This window comes from Centroberyx affinis, unplaced genomic scaffold (genome assembly GCF_046629955.1).
Source record: "Centroberyx affinis isolate AG114_WGS23_722 - 3 ecotype Tasmania unplaced genomic scaffold, CSIRO-AGI_Caff_v1 ptg000562l_1, whole genome shotgun sequence".
NCBI lineage: Eukaryota > Metazoa > Chordata > Actinopteri > Beryciformes > Berycidae > Centroberyx > Centroberyx affinis.
The window spans coordinates 355,615-375,762 of record NW_027279205.1 but is presented as its reverse complement, the minus strand read 5'-3'; the positions used below and the strand labels follow the sequence as shown (position 1 = coordinate 375,762).

The following is a 20,148-nucleotide window of genomic DNA, read 5'->3' as shown; positions in this document are numbered from 1 at the left end:
AAGTGAGGTTCACATACGCTTGAGTAACTCTGTTCTCAGTATAGTGAGTCGACCACGTTCTGCAGCGTGACTCTTCACCTTCAGTCACCATGAATCACCAGCCATGTGTGTCACCCAATTCAGAAATCTGCTGCTCCTCAAGGTCTGTGTGTCTGTGTGTGTGTGTGTGAGTGTGTGTGCGTGGGAGAGGAAGGTGTGATATAGGCCTGGGAAGAGGAGACACTGAATCACTGCCTCGCTCCCACAGCCTCCCACGTACATCTGCCTGGCTCAGCAGCATCCACAGCAGACCGCAGCAGAAGATTCAGCCGCTGAGGGACAGATTCTGCGAAAACAGGCCTGCTGGGTCTATTTAACGGCTTACTCGAGCTTTAACTGACTTATTTTTACATTCATTTATCAGCCGTGGCGTCAACAGAGCCCACTTGATTTCTGTTTTCAGCAAAGCCAGGCCTCACGCTCGTTCATTTACTCCTTTTCACAGTTTGAAGCTGCCCAGTGAAAACACTTCCTCGTCTCCTGCTCTGGGTGACTGAGCAGCTGCTCTGGTGCAGTTGCGGGTGCAATGCCTTGCCCAAGGGCACGTCGACTAAAAGAGGGGCGGAGCATTACTCATTCCCTCGCTTTGAACTACTGTTTAGTAGTTCAAAGCGAGGGAATGAGTAATGCTCCGGTCTGGTCACAATCGCACTGCAACTGGATTTATCAGATATAATGCATTAAAATCTAGTCTTTTATATAAAATCTAGTCTTTTATGAGGCATTTTGGCTTTAACTAGGCTCTTTGTCTTTTTATGCATTTTAATTCTTTATTTATTCTCTCTTCTTACACACTTTATCTCTTTTTATTTGTTTTTTTTTGTTTTTTTCTTCGGAATATGCTATATGAATAAACTTGCCTTGCCTTGCCTTGGCTTTAAGTGATAATAGAGCATGTGGTAACTAATAAAGAGCTGATTTATATTAGAATACATGTCTTCTCTAATAATCTACATAATATACAAAGGCCATCTTGATCATTTCCTTCAAAAAACAAATCCACACTGCTCTTTTCATTTCATTCAATTTTATTACAAACAAAAAAAACAAAAAAAAAAAACAAAAGAGAAAGAAAAAATAAAGAGATGCGTCATCATTGACATGTTTTCACTGCCACTCATCGTTGGATCGGCACCACTACAGACACAGTGACACAAGATACCCAGAAATCAACACAAAATTCTGGGAAAAAAGAGGACAAAGTAAAAGTGGAAAGAAAAAAAAAAGTAAAGTAAGTGCTCGTTTTGACACAACATTTTAGTTAAGGGGTTGCAAAACTCCTGTATGAAACATAATCTGTAAAATGGACTGTTTACTTGGTGGATCAGTGTAAAATGTCCAGGGTTTATGGAATAAAGGAAATCCTACCTACATTTTTTTATTTATTTTTTTAGAAATATGCTCAGGCCTAACTTAAAGTGGACTGATTTGACTACATTTACAGGTTGACATCAGGTTCTTAATTCTGTTTTATGACTTTACATTTGTTCAGCTATGTTTATTAAGGCGTATTTTAATGATACGGTTTATAAAATGGACTCAATACTAACTGCCGGCCTCTGACTGTCCACACAAAAATCATGTCGTTTTACTGGGGTTAGATAGTATACATTTTCAAGTCGCTCATAAAAGCATTTAGGGTTACATATGGTCTATTTACTATATATGTATATGTCATTTGCAAGCCCCAAATCTAAAATGGAAGCAAGAAAGGTGAGTTGTTTTCTTGTAATATATCTAGTTCTGAAGTTAGCTCAACTTCTTCGTTTTGCTTTCTCTTGTAATTGTAGGGCGACGTGGCGAAGAGGTGCATCGTGTGTCGCACATACTGTATCGTTTTCATAGTTTCTGTTAAAAAAATGTCTCTTTTGGTAGAAGCTCTTTCTCAAATAGTAACAGCGAGGACAATATAGCAACATCGACGACAACAATACTCATAATCATAGTCGCGAGAGTAAAAACACAAGAGAACACGAATGAGCTGTTTAAATATGCAAAGTATATCACAGAATTCGTAGAAAGAAATAGAAACTTGGAAAAAAAAAAAAAAACAAACGGGAAAAGAGGTTGATTGAAAGGGGGGAAAGGGATGGGAGGAGGAAAGGGAAGGGTATCAAGAGGAGTGTTCAATAGGTTTTAATAACACTGACTTGCTTATGAAAGGTTACAAACATTCATAGGAGGTTTCTGAAAAATAGTGTCGTCGCGGCGACGCCTTTCCGGAACAAACGTCACGCCGCTTCAGCTCCCCTAAAAATACCTCAAAGCTCTGTACATATACTAGAACCAACCACTTCCATCATTGGGGGAGGGGCAGGGAGAGATATACTTGATATATCTTGTTACTTGTGTTACCTTTAACATGTACCATCAAAGTAAAATGACAAGAAGGCCAAAAAAGCTTGAGCTGTGCTTGGACTGAAAACCTGGTTTCAGCCTCCTCAGAGGAATAGAAACAGTATTAAAACGACTGTAGGCACAGCTTGATACCAAGAGTTTTTCTTTTTTTTGTTGTTCTTATTTTTCCTTTCCACGACACAGCATTATTGTGATTAGAGCATGCTTCAGGGGGGCAGGATGGAGGGAGGGAGGGGGGGGAGGGGAGTGATGGAGCAGTGTGGTGCGTTGAGTGGAAATGGGAAATTTTACGCAGCTTCACATGCAGATTCCTGTCAGTATTTGGGGGCAAGGATTACACGGTCGCGGCCTACTGAGAGATCTAGAAGGTTCTAGGATTGAGGTTCGGTGAGCATTTAGTGTATTTAGTGTATGTGTATGTGTGTGTGTGTGTGTGTGTGTGTGTGTGCGTGTGTGTGAGAGAGAGGTTAGAAGCATCCCTAGAAGAGGAGGCCTGTATGAATAGGCCGTTTATGAGGAGTATAATGGTTTGAGGCAGACGAGAAAAGATCACAAGAAGTTATGAGACAATGTGGACTGTATGCAGGTGTGTGTGTGTGTGTCCATGTACAGTATGTGCATGTGTGTGTGCATGTGCGTGTGTGTGTTGTGTGTGTGTGTGTGTGTGTGTGTGTGATTGTAGTTTTTGCGAGTACCAGTCAGCAGAGTAATGTTTTGGAGGAATCGTTTTAGAGAGGTGTAGCAGTGATATCTACAGCTGTGTGTGTGTGTGTGTGTGTGTGTGTGTGTGTATGTGTGTGTGTGTGTATCAACTGGAGCAACTACAATCACTAATTGGTAAACAGGTTTACCCTCAGTCAGTCAATTACAGTTTTAATACTGGATTCATGGTTAAATGTTGCTGTTTAAGAGCATTTTCAGGTATTATACAGTATCGCCAACTTTAAACCTGGTGAGAAATTTAAGAATACGTTTTCAGCAAATGGGTGTCAGTGTGTGTGTGTGTGTGTGTATGTGTGGTTTAGTCGTCGATACAGATGACCTCTCCGCTGCGCTGCTCCCGCCGGCTCAGTAGCAGCTCTGCTTCCCTCTCCTTCTTAACAGACATGGGAGGCCCGTTCAGCACTGCAGGGGGAGAGAGACACAGCAGGGTTTGGTTTGGTTTGGTTTGGTTTGGTTTGGGTCAGTCTACTTTCAGTTCAAAATGCAACTCGGCTTCATTCTCAACGCTTTCTCTTTCTTATTGACTGGAAATAGAAACGTCTGTACGGCAAACGATTTTTTGAAATTTGAAGACAATCGAAGCCTTGAACTGAAAGTGAATTCACCCCAATCCTGAAATGTACACTTCAATGCGCATACACACAGGTACACACACACACACACACACACACGCACACACACACACACACACACACACACACACACACACACACACAAATGCAAATCACCTTGCCCTCAATAACCATGCCCATGATTCCAAAGGTTCACAGCAGATAAACATGTTCATGTGTTTGACCTGTAAAACACACTCACTGTTTAACACGTTACAGTTAAGAGTTAAAGGTGCTATGTGTAGCATTTAAACACATTTGGACACATTAGTAGCCTATAGTTACTGTAAACAAAAGTAGACCATCACAGAGACGATCGTCAGTCTCTACTCTGCATTTTACGTTGTGAGCCACCAGATTGGATTTCGCGGAGAATCTGCTTTACGGCACAAAACGGGACGAGGGCGCTGTTCTTCCAACGCCAACAGAGCTAAAGCTTTCAGAGTTCCTCACATGGCAGACGGTGGAGGGAGTGAAGGGGCCGATGGAAAAATCACTATCAACATGTTTGTCATCTTCTGTTAAAGTGAAAGAGAAAGCGTTTGACCCAAGAAGGAGCGCGGACAAGTAGCTACATCCTGTTTGTTCATTTTGAGAACCATTAGTGCTAACAATGTCACTGGTGTGGGATAGAGGTTACCAATCATCTCAGCCGTGGTCTCATATTTTTACAGTGATTATACCAAGATATCACAATTAACTGCAAAATGTTACGCGTATCACCTTTAAATTAAGGGGAATGACACATTGTTTTTCTGTTGTCTTGTATTAAACAAACCCATCCAGGCTTCTGCTACTCAGCACTTTGATAAGTACTTTGATGACCTTTTTAATGAGCAAACTTGCATAATACAGTACATTACAGAATATCAATATCATATCATATTACATATATCATGTTTACAATAATGATAGAACCCCAGAATGCATAACTATTAACTTTGAGGAAGTGGGGCCGGCAATGAGTATAAACACACACACACACATACGTACGCAAGCACGCACACACACACACACACCAACATAGTCAGACACACATTCACACACGCACACACAGACACACACAAACAAATGAACTTCTTTCTACAAGGCTGTATATCTGGCCAACAAAAGGATCTGTGCTTCCCACATTTGTGTGCTATCATGAAATTGCTCGGGGAGTGAAACTACGAGCTTAGTTCTCCTTCCAAAACAAAGCCAGGAATAGCCAGAGACTAACAGCGCACTTCTCTCACTCGCGCCCCGAGGAAAGATAAACTGTCATAACACCCCCGTCTCGATCAAAGCTGTGATAAGCAGCGTGGAGTAGTATTGGGGCCGCGGGGTGTGGGGGGGGGGAGTTGGGGGGTGAGGGGGTACGGGTGACTTCTACTGCTGCAAGTCTACGTGTGTGTGTGGAGCCAGAGAGGGGGGACCACTTATGGGAAAACGTATGGCAACTCGCCAGTAGAGGCCAATACAGGGGATGGGGAGAGAGAGAGAGAGAGAGGGAGAGAGAGAGAGAGAGAGAGAGAGAGAGAAAGAGAAAGAAGAGAGACGGAGTCAGTAAGTGTGGGGGTGACAGACCCGATCTGATAAGAAGCAGCACAAACAGAGGTAAAGACTTGGTGAAAGAGCGAGAGAAATTAGGGGTGATGGGGAAAAAAAAAAAGAGAGGGAGAAGTTGAGGATAGAGAAGACACGGGGAGAGAGAGAGAGAGAGAGAGAGAGAGAGAAAGAAAGAAAAAACAGGACAGTGGAGTAACGGCACAGTACTCCCGACTAGACGAGAGGCAAAAAAAAGGCATATAAGGTAAAGAGGCGGTGAAGATAAAACGGAGAGAGGAATGCAACAAAGTACATGTATTACAACCAGATAACAGCTTCTCTCTGTGATCTGCAACATCATACATCTTACTCTGCTTCCAAATTCAACCACCCCCCCCCTCTTTCATTCTCTCCTCCTCTCCTTCTGCAAAACTTCACCTCTCCCCATCTCCACTCCTCCTCCTCCTGCTCCTCCTCTATCATTTTGTACGCATCCCTTGCTCTGCAGTTTCACAGTAGCAGCAGCTATAGAGGATTTAGTGCTCCAGAGTCCAGTCATGGCTACTGCAGGTAGAAAAGTTAGTGTTGCGTACTGGCAGTTTTTTGTCGGTGGAAACGGGTTAACTTTGTATGTTCCCCTAGCCCCAATTTAGTTTGGCAGTGATTTTATACTGTTTTATACTTGCATAGTGGGGTACTGTTGCCCACCAAAGTATATATATATATATAGCAGAATTATTACAGCTTTGAAATCAATTCATCCCTCTAGTAAGCCTACTACTTCGGTAGTGAAGTACGGACAATGGACGATGCATCTAAAATGTAAAAAAACATAAGGCAGACAATGAAAAATGTTACTGGCCAAGACTTCGACCTGTGTTTCTCCAGCGTAGGTCCTGCCTACTATTCAGGAGAAGTGGAGTTGGTCAACAAAGTTGGTTGCTGAATCCATCACAGCAGCTTTGAGTGGGTGTATTTATGCAAAAACATTTTGTTGGTGAAAACCTTGCATCTCCAAAATGTCAACTTTTCAGGAGTTAAGAAAAACAGGCTTGTTTTTGGATTGAAGACCATCCATTTTTGAGTCCAATGGAGTTTCGAAAGAGTTTCATGAACCAAAGTAGAATTTTCTCAACCCGTGGAGAACCATGAAATCAGTTGGATTCAATAGAGATACAATATGAAAGTCAACAAAACTGGAGTTAAAAGGTTTTCCCATTACAGCAGCGATTTGCATGTACGTCCACGCAAGTACAAGTGCGTCACACATGCTAGCTAGAACTGTGTGTGTGTGTGTGTGTGTGTGTGTTTGTGTGTGAGTGTGTATGTGTGTGCGTGTACAGATATTCAGATCAACCTTGAATGCTCTGCTCTGTTGTATGTTTAGTAAATTAATCAGGACGGGTAGGTTGAGTCATGAATTGTCATGTTTTGGTGCAGAAAATGGCAGTGCTACTACGTACAAATACAAGAACACATGCACACACACACATATAAACACACATACACACACATACGCACGCACACAGCATACCTCAGCCTACACACCCATACATCCTCATTGCAGGCCGCACAACTGCCCCTCTTTTCCTGTCTTTGCATCCATCAAGCTTAAAGGGAAATACCACTGACTTTCAGCTTTGAAATACTATTCATATGGCCTAGAAAAGTCTGGACTGTATAAGTGATCCTTCACTACTGTTCACTCCAGAAGCAAGGCAGAAGGGTTCGTCCTGCCCCCTAAACTGGGATGTCACACTGATGTACAGCTCTGCACGGGCGGAACTGGAAAAACCATGACAGTGTGCAGAGTGTTTTATTTTCTGGGGGAATCGGGGGACATTTTCCAGCGCGGAACCTGCAGCAATGCCATAATATAGAGCCGGAGTAAGAACGTTAAATTTCAGAAAAAAAACACTTCAAAGTGTGAGTCTCCCATTTTCTCTCAATGAATCGACTCCAGGGAGCGCATCGGGACGACATGACAAATTGCAGTCTTGCTTCTCTGGCTTTTGGGGGGAAGAGCTGTTCGCGCTCATAAATACTGATTTCTGCTATCGAGGGTCATAAAAATAGCAAATGTAAATTCTTCAAAAGGAGTGATATTCCCCTTTAAGTGACCCCACAAAAAAGGTGCTACAGTAAATATGCTTTGTAATACAGTACACAGTACATGTCTCAATATCAGCCCGTCACATTGGTCATTCTCCTAGCAGTGTTGCTACTGATTGGTTAAGTTGGACAAAGGCAGCGTAGCAAAACCAGTCCCAGTTTTTCTATATCTATGCTTCTTTACGCTTGGTTGAGCTTGGAATGCCAGGGCAAAAGAGTCCATGGGAAGTAGTTATACTTAGACAAGCCTTTCTTTCTTTTCTTTTCTCTCTTTCTTTACTTCTTTTCTTTATTTATTTCTTTCTTCCAGTTGAAGTGAGACAATCCGAGATCATCCCCCTTTCGGCTTGAGTTTGGATTTCAGCTTTCTTGTACTGAGCAGATAAATTAAGGTCTTTGCAGGTTTTTCAGGTTGTGTGTGTGTGAGGTCCAGAGTGTGTGTGTGTGTGTGTGTGTGTGTGAGAGAGAGAGAAAGAGGGGGGGAGCAGAGGAGGAGTGGAGGATTGTGGAGGAATGAGGGAGTACAGGGTCGGAGCAAGGGGACAGGCTTGTTCAGTCGGCGGGGCAGATAAAGGATTGATCCGGGGGGAAATCTTTTTTGGAGCAGAAGGAGAGACAGAAAAAGCACGTCAAGAAATCTGTCTGATGAGCGAACGGAGGAATAAAAAAATAAAAAAAATCTGCCTTCTTTGCATTTTTCTCTATTTCAAGCCTCATATCTGAATTCTTGAAAACGTTTCCTCTTGATTGCATTAACATACTCTCTTTTTTCCCCTCTCTAGTCTCTTCTCAGTCCGCTGCTCGGCCAACAGCTTTCCCCTCAAAAAGTCAGATTTTTGGGCCTTTTTCAGTAGCGCTCTTTCTCTGCTCCTCTTTTGTGCTCAAGTATTTGTTTGCGCCAGACAGGTCATCTCTCTTTTTCTCTCCCTCTCTCTCCCCCTCTCTCGGTCCAACTCTGTCTCATTTTCTCCCCACGCATCATTAGTGCTTGATCTCAGAAAGCCAGCTTTTCACCTCTCCCTTCTTTTTTTGGACGCCATGCATCCCCTCCTCCCCCCCTCCGCTCTCTCCGGTTGATTGCTTGTTTTCTTTTATGGATCAAAGTGCCGCCACCTCTCTTTCCTTTTCATGTCTCTCCTCTCCTCCTTCCCTCCCTCCTTCAATCCAGCCAGCGAGCTTTTACTTTTAAACGTTCGCTTCTCTCCTCTCTCTGCCTCTGCTTGGATTATGTCTTTTCGGTGTGTCTCCCTCTCTTTCTCACATTCCAGCAGTTATCTGTTTTCCTCCGAGCGCCGTGTCCTTGGTTCCTTTCGGCTTCGCTTCCTCCTCATACATTCATGTTTTCGTCAAAACGTCTCTTCCCTTCCCTTTGGCTTCCATCTTCTCTCTTTCAGTCTCCATTTCTTTACATTCCGACACTGTGCATGTTTTATTCAAATGGTCCGTCTTCTCTCCCTTTCTTTATCTTCCCTATCCATCCATCCATCCATGTCTCCTCCCCTCAGGGTTTCTTGGGTCGGCCGTTGCGCGGCAGGTTCTCCACGGTGTTGCTGAGGCGGTACTTGACGATGATGCTGTGCACCGTGGACTTGGGCATCCTCAGCTCCTGCCCGATGGCGCCCTCCGACTTGCCGTCCTTCCACAGGTCCACCACACGCTGCCGCTGCATCACATCGTGCTCCTTGGTCTTCTGGCACACAGCAGCAGCGGCGGCGGGCCCTCCTGCGGCTCCCCCAGCAGCTCCCCCGGTGGCCCCAGCAGCGGCAGCGGCTTCTGTGGGGGCAGACAAGCGGCAGACTGTAGTGGAGACTCGGGGAGGGAGCAGGACAATGTGATACTTTACTGGTCCCCGAAGGGAATTCTCTTTTTGTTTGCCACCCGCCTCCGCAGGGGAGGTCAGAGGTCAGAGGTCGGCTACAGAGCAGCACCCCTCTGGAGCCGGCGGGGGTTCAGTGTCTTACTCAAGGACACCTCGGCAGGGCGGGTGCTTCCCGGACCCGCGTACTCCGGTCGAAGGCCGATCTCCCTATTCACTACGCCACCCTGCTGCCCCTAAAGGAGGAAGTTGTGTCTATAATGTGGCACTCCTTTTAGTGAAGGTACTCTTCTACAGTGGAGAGGCTTCCTCACGATGTCATGGCAGTAATGATGACACGTCACAAACAGCTTTTCCAAAGCGCAATTCAGGGTATCGAGCCAATGTTGAGATATCACCATTGGATATGTGTTGACTCTGTACGCTGAGATGGCAAAAAAAAAGATCCTTCATTTGAGCATTTAATATATCATTACATTTTCTGTTCCAGTTCATTGAGTGCAGCTTAAGTCGTGGATCTGCAGTTAAAAAGTGCTAAGGCAGACATGTGTATTTTTGGACATGTTTTGTGTACTCAAGAGTGGGGGTGAGATGGGAGCTTGTCTCTGGAGAGGACTAATGGAGGGAGGCTAGGAGGTCGCAAAAATCAGAGGATTTTGTTGTTTTAACTCTGCCCATTTCTCTCTTTCACTCTCCCTCCCTCTTTCACTCTGGCTGGAGTCTAAAAAGGTCAGTAACCACCGCGACCCCAATCAAGACCACAAATGTGGCCCCATTTGCTGAATGCTTGTGCCCTGCCAGAGTTCAGTATGTTCAGACTGCATTCGGCTCGGCTCAGGCCGCGCTCAGCTGTGCTCGGCTCGCCGCGGTACGGCGAGGCCCCCGCAACACCCACGGAGCAACACAACTTGCGCGCAACTATTTCTGAACACCAGCGTTCAGCCCAGCCCTCGGCCAGTTCACAAGTCGCAACACGACGTTTACACAACCAAACTCCTCTGCGGTTTCTGTCCCTCTCAAAATACCTTGGTACAAAGTCCTCTGGTCCGAATGTTTTCTTGGCATGGCCAGATACAGACAGACTCGGCATAATGACATTTTCAGAGAAAGGCCCTAGCTCCCTAAAATGCAATGCCTTTGACAGATGTTTCGGTCTACAATTACATAAATCAAGATGTACTAAGTACGAGTCAGACACAAGATTGAAAGAGCTGGGTGTTGTGGTTTTTTAGGGCAATACCATTGGGGAATATCAGGTTTTACCAGTTATCTCTGCCACATCTCTGCTATCTAAACGTCTCCGAACACGAATACACATGCAGAGTAGAGAGTGTGTCTGGCGAACATATGCTGTTACCAAACTAATTATGAGAAAATAAATTCACAAAACTGCCAGCGTGCTCTGACAGACTGCAGACGAGGGGAGACTTGGACCACAGGCCAAAAGAATATAGATGGAGATGTTTAAAATTTTAATTAAAAAATACTTAACTTAATAAGCAATGAATGCTACAAATGGACTGCACAAGGGAAAATAAACTTGCTCAGAAAAGAAAATACTCCTCGGACAGTTTTGATAGTGCTGCAGACTGTGCTTTATTGTTGCAAAATGTGTCATTAGTGCTGAGCAGAGTATTGAGGTTTTGAGGTTAGACATGTTAAGAGATGAAAATGCCTTAATATAGCCTCATGGCACGTTTCGTGTTTGATTTTGGTAATGTCTATTTCAGGTGTCTTCCTGGCAGCCACATCAGAAACTCTGCTACAGATGTTTTTCTCAGATATCGGCTCCTCTCTGGATTTTGAGGGTTTCACAACCTAAGCTTAAGGAGCTTAGGTGTCTGTCCATTAAGTGCTTAAAACAGTGCTACTTTATAAGTGGGCAGGTTGTCCTCTGGCACACATATAATAGGTTTAAGTTGAAGTTTAAGGGTTAAATTACACTGTACTCTGCCAAAGAGCCTCTCTCACAGACAATATCTTCACTACAATGCATAGAAATTTTCCTGAAATATCCCCCTAATTCTAAGAGTCAGCACTCCCTTTGATAAAGCCCAAACAATCTTTTATATTCTTGGCTGAATGTTTTCCACGACAAAATGACCATATAAAGATGGAATTCCTCGGAGGATATCTTTAAATGGGAACAAAATTTGGACTGGTTTTGTCCATCATCAGCGCAAGTTGCCAAAGCAATCAAGTCCAGATTTCTACATCGTCAGCTTGCCATACTTGATAAAGATCAAACCAACTAGTGTGCTGTTCAGTAGGTTTCCTACAATACTGTAATTATTACTGTCCAATAGCCTAATAATATGTATTGCTTATCCATGTACATTTTGAAATATTTGCTATATTTTGTTGTAAACATTTACTGATAGTGACACATCTCTCTCTCTCTCTCTCGCTATCTCTCGCTCTCACACACACACACACATCCACATACACAAAAGTGCAGTTTCCATGTCTTCACTGCACTTTGCATTGGTTGATCATTAACTGAAGAAGAACAGAAGAAATAACACTTCAACCAAAATCGCTGGCCACTCCTCCATCCATGACTTAGGAGAGGCCGTCATTGCAAACGGCGCTTCGCACACTGACCTGATATGAAGGATCCGGGGGGCATCTGGCTGTAGTTGGCCCCTCCCATGAGTAGGGCGCTCGGGGGGGCGGGGGTGAAGGGGGCTCCGTAGTTCTGAGGGGTGGCGTAGGGTCCGGGAGGGATGGGCTGCACGGAGGGAGGGAGAGGGGGAGGAGTTTTGTAAATGTTTTTGCACGAGTGAGAAGATGGGATTATTTTTCAAGGATTTTTATGAGAAATATGATATATAGGAAATATTTCAAATATTTTTATATAAGGCAAATAAGACGGCTAGATCACCTGGCAAAGCAGCGGTGAAATACAGATGCACAGGTGGGTGACAAGATAATGGGAAATTTATTTACATTGGCCAACATCCATCCATTATTTTTCCACTGAGTGCAGCTAGCTGGAGCAGGTTGGAGCTTGTGAGTGTGTGCAGCGTGTGTGTGTGTGTGCGCGCGCGTGTGTGTGTGTGTACATGCTGACCGGGGGCGTGTGCGTCTCGGTGCCCTTGCTGGCCAGTCGGCTCAGGATGCTCCTCTCGGACATTTGGAGGCGGGCGGCGATGGGTGGCACTCTGGACAGCGTGGCTGGCAGCCTGGTCACATCAGCCTTCATGTCACTCAGCAGCTCCTCCAGCTGGTTCAACACTGCCATGACAACAACACACAACAACAACGACACACTCAAATGACACGTCCTTTAAAGTGAACTCCCGTTACTTTTACCTCCTGGAAAACACAGCATCTTTCATGGTGACCTCATGCTGCACTAGTAGGCGTAACTATACATTTCTAACCAATAAAACGATCAGACTTTTGACTTTTGTGTTTCACTTCTGTAGAAAGTTTTAATTTTTTTTTTAGCTTGCATCCCTCTGTTGGGTTCATAATATTGTGATACTTTATTGATTCACGTAAAGAAATTCTAGACTAAAAATTATACATATGACACACACAAACATGGCAAGGTAAACCCAGGTAATATTTTTTCATTCAATGTCCAGGTTCATACAGTTCAGTTCATTCAGTAGTTTTGCCTGTGTGTATTTATTAATACACAGAGCATGGGAAAAGGCCTGAATGCCGGGCTGAAGGTTAATCTTGGATGAATCTCAGTTGACCGCTCATGCGCTTCGGTGGAGGTTTACCAAAAAAAAGTTAAAAAGTTCTTCCAAGGTTAAATATTGTTTTGACTCATGGTGGAATTTGTGTGACCATGTAACCAGAATATTGAGGTTGTAGATCTCTCTTTTTCTTTGAAGCTTTATGGAATATGGTCACTAAATTTTCAGGCTTTGACCAACACCAACTTTTAAAAACCTATATCTCATCTTCATGGGTTTTTCAGTTTTTTCCCCCTAACCTAAAAACTCCCATTTAATTCTACATTACTATTTTCCACCTTTTCTTCATCTCGCCTCCTTGTATTCTTCATCACATTCAATCAATTAGTCACTGATTACAGACTAACAGAGTAGCTTTTCAGACTTTTAAGTGTTTATGAGTGCTCATTAACTTGAATGTCATTAGGTGCAGAAATACAAAACGCGGACAGGAACAGGAGTGCACCGAACATATTATCCTTTCGAAAGAACAATATAAACATGGACAGACTTGCCAGGCAGCGGGTGAGGAAATGTTTGGAGCTATCACTTAACACGGTGTAAGCTTATCTGCGCGGCTTTGTGAGCAGTCAGCTCCTGGCAGAGCGACGCGGCCCCCACTGCAGGAAAGACTCGGCTCGCACAACAACGCTGCCGAGTTGTGCGATGTCTATCTCACTGTATGCCTGTATGTCTCTCTGCTTCTCTCTCTCTGCCAAGCTGTCTCTCTCTCTCTTTCTAAATCTGTCTGCCTGTCTCACTCTCTGCCTCAGCCTAAGAATGTTTGTCTCTATCTCTGTTCCTTTCTGTTTCTTGCTGTCTCTCTCTCTCTCTTATACACACCAACACACAGGCATGAAATTTGTTTTTTTAGACAAATAAATAAATGGTGAAGTTGATGCCTATGTATGAATTTCTTTCCAAAAGCCTTTGCCTTTCCATCAAGGCAAAGGGCGGCTACTTCATAAGATAAATATAAATATGTTTTGATTTGTTTAACACTTTCTTGGTCACTGCATAATTCCATTTGATGTCTTTACTATTATTCTAAAATGTGGAAAATAGTAAAAATAAAGAAAAATGTGGTGTTTTGACTGGTAGTGTACACACAGACCCTCCAAGCCTTCACTGGCAAAGAATCACTATGCATTGGTTGATTATTTACAGACAGAAAACATGGAATTATATTTGAACTCTCATTGCAAGTGTCACCCCAGCCCTCCTCCGCTCCCCCCAAATCCCCCCCACCCCCACCCCCACCCCCTCACCCTTGTGCAGGACGGCGTTGGCCGGCTTGTTGCCGGCCAGCGACTCCTTGCTGAGGTGCTGGTGCGACTCGGCCAGGCACTCCACCTCGGCGAAGCGGGCGTTGAGCGCCATGGCTGGGTGGCTGGGGTCCTGGGTCATGTTCAGGTAGGCCGCCCGCCGCAACTGCTCCTCTATCACCAACGCCTGCTCCAACAGCTGGAGGGTGGAGAGGGGGGGCGGGAAGAATGGAGGCAGGTGGGAAGAAAGCAGGGAGAGAAATGTTGTGTTAATATGTAATTTCTAAGTGTTTACCAACCCAGCTGGTCTGCGATGCGTTATACCAAAGGGATGAGAGAGGCAAAAGAGCTAACGTTGATGAGTCCAGCTTTCTCTGGACGCTTAGGAGGAGTATTTCACTCTTAAGTTGTGATTCGTCAGTTTCTGTGGGTGGAGAAGCGTCCGTACCTGACACCAGAATTTAATTTGGGCAAATCTACAGGGTCTCAAGTAGTAGTGATGGGACGCGCTTCTCTACTGCAGCCCCACTTTGCGATTTAGGCTGATAAGACGGGTGTATTTTTACATCAAAATCTCGCCTAGAGAGAGCAAGAAAGAGCAAGGGAGAAAGAGAGAGAATGATGAAGGAGAAGAAAATAGTAAAACAATGATTAATTAGATTTCAAAGTCAAATAAATCAAGACTTGCTCTTGGTTTCTTATCTCTCCCATTCTCCCTCCTTTTGCCCCCCTCCTCTTCTTACTCCCTGTGTGTCGGAAAACTGCTTCTATCAGTTCATTCCTTCCTCTATCATTCTGCCATTAGCTTCGATTCTTCTATTTCTGCTGTTTCTAAGCTATGTATCAATGTCTCGGTTGGCATAGCAACAGCAACGCAGGCCTTTCAGGCCAACTCGAGCTTCAGACAGTGATTAAATTGTGTGTGTGTGTGTGTGTGTGTGGGTGGGTGTCAAGCATCTTGGAAAAGGGGGTTATCTGTGTTAAATGTGTTGCAAAAGAGGTTATCAGTGTTACACAACCAATTAGAACTTCACAAATATGTTAAGAGGAAATCAGAGAGAAAGTACTCCTGCTGTTTTTGCCATTGCCCATGGTAGATTTATAAAGAATTTATACTTGGCAAGAGAGATAACAAGAAAGCGAGAGACAGAGAGAGAGAAAGAGAGAGAGGGAGATAAATGAGGATGTTGAGGGCAGGATCTGAAACATGTGAGCCCTTCAAAAACAGGATGAGTGCCGTTTCAGAAATGCAGCGGTCAGCAATACCATCCAGCCAATATCTGGGTCTAGGGGCATCTGTCATCCAACCATCAAACAGGTCAGGTGATCCAAGACACTGAGAAATATGACATGGGATTTTTTTTGCGTAGGAGGGCTTGTCTGAGGTTAAAAAAGGTCAAATAAATCCCGTCCTACCTTGAAGCGTCGGGCCAGGAACTTGTTCTTCATCTCCAGGAAGTTGCCCTTGTTCGCCTGAGACTTGAAAGGCTCGTTGACGATGGCGAACTGCGGGTCGTTCTGGATGTCCTGCCACCGGGCGTAGCCATGACTGCCACAAGGGGTCAAGGGTCACGTAACAATTTGGTTAAGCTCTAAGGTGAAGGAGCCTTGAATGGGCCAGATTCCCAAGCCTCCATCATGAAGTTAACCATTACAGTGAAGAACAAGGAGGGTTTCACTGCATTAACATCAAGAATGGCAAATATTGGCCGAATATTGATGTGTAACCAGACTTGGGTAAATTATTTGGATGATACCTTTTGAATGCATGAGAAAAGCGATGGATCATCTTAAAATACAAAATTGCAAGAGGCTACAATTCTTTTTAGTGGAAAATAAAAGCTGCTACAGACAGCTTCTGAAACAAGATGATTCTTCTCTTTCACTTTAATCAAACTCAGCAAAACCCAAGCATGAGCTCGCAAAATAACGAAAACATGACTTTTGTGTCAACATTGCATAGCCCTAATTGAAATAATAGAGAGAAGAAAATGAACTAAATGGCCGACTACATTAGGTTCCAGTAGATACAGTTTACTGTTTACTGAGCCTCGGCTGACTTGTTGACTTATTACACTGGGCTTCTACCGCCGATAGAAAAATAAACACAGCGGGGTCATCGCCCGGGCAACCGCTGTCAAGGATACAGCACGATTCCCGCCAGCAGCCAGAAGTCGTGTCGGCGGTGCCAGATCTCGTTCATCTTTCCAGAGGAGATGGCAGCCCGCTCCTCGTTCTGCCAGAGAGTGTGCAGCTCTGCGGGACAAAGGCAGCACAAGGGAAAAATAACACTGGTCTCAAAACACTTAGCTTGTGGTAAAATAAGAGCTATGAAGCCTGGCTGCAGGTGATTCCACAGTCTGCAGAGCTTAACAAGGCAATGCTGGTTTTGTCATTCTAAAAAAAAAATTCAACTTCCCCATCTAAAAATGGAAGAGTCTATGGCGGACGTGGATGGAGTTTTTTGAGAATATAATTGGGTGTAAATTTTATATTTAATGAGTAGGATTGCAATTTTTGCTTTAATACAAAATATAACCGACCATGAACTACTCATTACTACTCGACCAGCTAAAATAGACTGACTGGAATGAATTTTGAAGTGTAACCAAGGAAAACGCGATTGTTCAAGCTGTTTGTGGTAGGATGAGGTGAGAAATATGAGCCATGTCCAGCGAAACTGAATCAAAACTGACCCGAGAAAATTAAAGTTAAAATGGGAGAAAGTTAAAATGCAGTTAAAATGTATCAATAACATCAATTCCAGCTATCACACAAACACTGCAGGGAAATCAGAGTGTGACTGAGCCAGTGTTTAGCCCCTGGCATAAAGCAGAGATCATGCAGTAGGCAGCAGGTGGTAGACAGGTGGTAAAGTAGCAGGTATGAAGGTATTTTCACCAGTGAAGCCTCCATCAGCGATGTTGAACATGAAGCGGGGTCGCTCGGCGGGCGGCTTCCCGTTGCCCTTGGGCAGCTCCTCCTTAGCTCCTTTGACGTCTTTCCCAGCCTCTTTTTCACCTTTGACCTCCTCTGTAGTCGAGAGAGAGACGAAACGGTGTCATTTAGCAAAGACGTCACTTTATGACAAGTTAGTATCACAGGTGAAATGGAGAGAAACAGATTACAAGACTCACCCTTCTTCACGTCAGTCGCCTCGGTCTTGTCCTTGGTGTCTGTTGCTTCCGTCGGAGCGGGCGTCTCCTCGCGCTTCTCCTTCTCCTTCTCTTCTCCCACCTTCTCTCCTTCTGCAAGAACAGACATAGCCGTCAATCACTTCAATTAACATCAGCAAGGACTTTGGCTTTTACACTGCCCCACACACACCTGTTTCCTCTATGAGTGCATACAGGATTTCAACTCATTGATGGGCAAAAGTGAAATCGGTTTGCCCTGCATTTATGTGGATCAGTCCAATGAAATCACAGTTCATTGATCAGATTGATAAAATGACAGTTTACCAGTCAGGCTTTGGGGTCAAATCTTTTTCAATATAATAATTGAATACAATAATTTTTAACTGTAAATTGAGACTACTCATTGGCTGATGATATAGACTTTATTCTCAGTTCATTCAAGATAAGATAAGATATTAACTGTTTTAAGATAGACATTTTTAATGTTTTGGTGATAAAGACAATTGATTTTCCTGGTTGGGTTGAACTGCAAATGAATTGACCTCTAACCCGTTATCAGCCATATTGTTTACCATATTGAGCGTGTTTATGTTTTTACCTGGTTTCTCATCTTTGACCTGAGGAACTTGCTTTGTTGTTTGTTTTGTCTCCTCTTTGCTCTCCTCCTGTACTTTCTTCTCCTCGGTTGTGGCAGGCGGGGTGTCAGACGTTTCTTTCTTCTCCTCCTCTTTCAGGCTTTCGCTCTCTTCCTTGTTTTCAGTTTTTCGACCGGGGGACGCGTCTTGTGCCGTCTCTTTTGTCGCGGAGGAAGGCTAGGGAAAACATATGTTATCAATCAATGAATTGATCTTTATTTTGCTGTAGGGTGAAAACCTCCTATCTCCAAATTGTCAACTAGGAAAAGAGCCTTGTTTATAGCTTGATGATCATGTATTTTTGAGTTTATGTAATTAGTTTTGAAAAGGTTTCATAAACCCAACGGGTGCACAATTTTCTCAACCCATAGAGAAGCATGTAGTCCTTCAAGAAGTTTGGGAATTATGAGGTTTTCACCTAACGATTTATGTAGCACGTCTTATATAAGATGTAACTGTACATATTGATTTAAAAATTAGCTTGAATAAAATAAACCAAAACAGCAGGGATACAAAAACAGTAACATGTATGATAATGTAAAGAAATAAAGCATTATGCTCATATCACAGATTTTCTGATTAAAGGAGACTGTTTGATTGGCAACATTGGTCAAAACCATGGGATATCGATTATATAGTTGTTTAGTGTCTGAAGAAAAGCATATCTGCTGTTTTGAGAACCATTTCCCACCTCTTCAGGGTCTCCAGGCTTGATGCTCTCCGCCTCTTTCCCCTCATCCTTCTCTTTCTCTTTTTCTTTCTCTCTCTCCGACGGGGCCTCTCCTTCCTCCTTCTCCTTCTCCTCCTCCTTCTCTCCCTCTTTCCCATTCTTTTCCAGCTTGTCTGCAGGAGCAGGGGTTGCTGCACACACACACAATCGGACAAACACACACACACACACACACACACACACACACACCAAAACGCACACACACAATGCTGTGGGTCATATCCAACTCTAAATCTGGTACGTGGAGTGCCCCCTGCTGGACCTGGAATGGCATGTGTTTGTGTGTGTGTGTGTGTGTGTGTGTGTGTGTACCTGGCTTGGAGGTGCAAGGTGTGTTGTTACAGCTGGCATCAGGAGTGGGTGTGGCGGTCTTGAAGGCGGGGGAGGAGGCTCTGGAGGAGGATTTGTCCACACTGACCTCAGGCTTGAGCTCTGGAAGACTCCACCGCCCGTTGATGTGCTCAAACTCCTGGATCTGGACACACACCAAACACTCAGCAAAATAAATAGCTCAAAACACATGCGCTCTCCTGATTCAACCCTATTTAGTTTCACATCCGTGCTGTCTGTTTGCCTGGCAGCTCATCGTGCATTCCCCTCAGCAGAGGCAGTAGATCAGGGTGTCTGCAGGTTTCAACAAGCTGGATTTAAGACTTTAAGATGTTAGGATAAAATCTAAGACCCGTTTCAAAACAAAAACGAACTGGAAAACTAAAAGCAGTCGCCAATCAGAATATCTGTCAAGGTGATTCCTTGCTAGAAAAGTAGTGCAGAGGGAAAACCCCAACATTTTAAGACCTCTGAAATTAATTTTGTATTTTGATACATTTAAGATGCTTTCATATGTTTTATGGACCTGCAGACACCCTGCTGCAATCGTCCTTTGTCCTGACCTTCTTCTTGACGAGGGACATGACCCCGATGCGGGTGAGGACCGGCTGGCGGCACAGGCCCTCCCTCGGCACGCCGTCTGCGAACGTCTCGGACCCGTCGGCTACCGGCTCGCACAAGTGCCGCATGAAGAGAGACACGTAAGCTCTGGAGGAGAGGAAGGAGGGAGAAGGGGATGAGAGAGAGATAAATGGTTGAAGGATTGACACAGTGGGAGAAGGAGAGTAAATTATGACTGGCCAGTTTAAATCTTGTGTGTCTTCCTCACTTGAACTCTTTCTCCGTCTTGCCCCTGAGGTCTCTGACCAGCCACTGACAGGAGAAGGCGTCCTGGGCCGGCATCCCCCAGCGCATCACGGCGTTCAGGAAAGCCTTCCGCTGGCGTGTGTTGAAGCCCAGCACCTATCCACATGGTGGTAATTACAGTATATTATGGATAATCCTGAGTAAAACTGGCATTCTGTGGACAGTGGAAACAGTCCTGGTCTCTTAAAAATGTATCTGCGTATTGTTAGTGTCCTGGAAAAACCTGGCTGAAAATGTCAGAGAATGAGAAACTTTTCAAGGTTGAAGGTTCATTTTCCTATCGACACCCATGTATTTCTTACATTA

General features: G+C 44.2%; 1 protein-coding gene across 1 annotated transcript in view; it reads right to left on the bottom strand.

The window, feature by feature from the left end:
* Window positions 1-1,084: 1,084 nt before the first annotated feature.
* Window positions 1,085-20,148, bottom strand: part of chd3 (chromodomain helicase DNA binding protein 3) — a 43,295-nt gene continuing 24,231 nt past the window's right edge. Inside the window, exons 28-40 of the mRNA XM_071518257.1 lie at window positions 19,805-19,938; window positions 19,539-19,683; window positions 18,958-19,120; window positions 18,607-18,776; window positions 17,879-18,092; window positions 17,281-17,391; window positions 17,045-17,176; window positions 16,291-16,399; window positions 15,560-15,692; window positions 14,147-14,342; window positions 12,260-12,423; window positions 11,791-11,917; window positions 1,085-3,522 (exon numbers count right to left, since the gene is read on the bottom strand). Of these exons, the coding sequence (XP_071374358.1) occupies window positions 3,419-3,522; window positions 11,791-11,917; window positions 12,260-12,423; window positions 14,147-14,342; window positions 15,560-15,692; window positions 16,291-16,399; window positions 17,045-17,176; window positions 17,281-17,391; window positions 17,879-18,092; window positions 18,607-18,776; window positions 18,958-19,120; window positions 19,539-19,683; window positions 19,805-19,938 (1,902 nt within the window). The 3' untranslated portion in view covers window positions 1,085-3,418. The remainder of the gene's footprint in view (window positions 3,523-11,790; window positions 11,918-12,259; window positions 12,424-14,146; window positions 14,343-15,559; window positions 15,693-16,290; window positions 16,400-17,044; window positions 17,177-17,280; window positions 17,392-17,878; window positions 18,093-18,606; window positions 18,777-18,957; window positions 19,121-19,538; window positions 19,684-19,804; window positions 19,939-20,148) is intronic.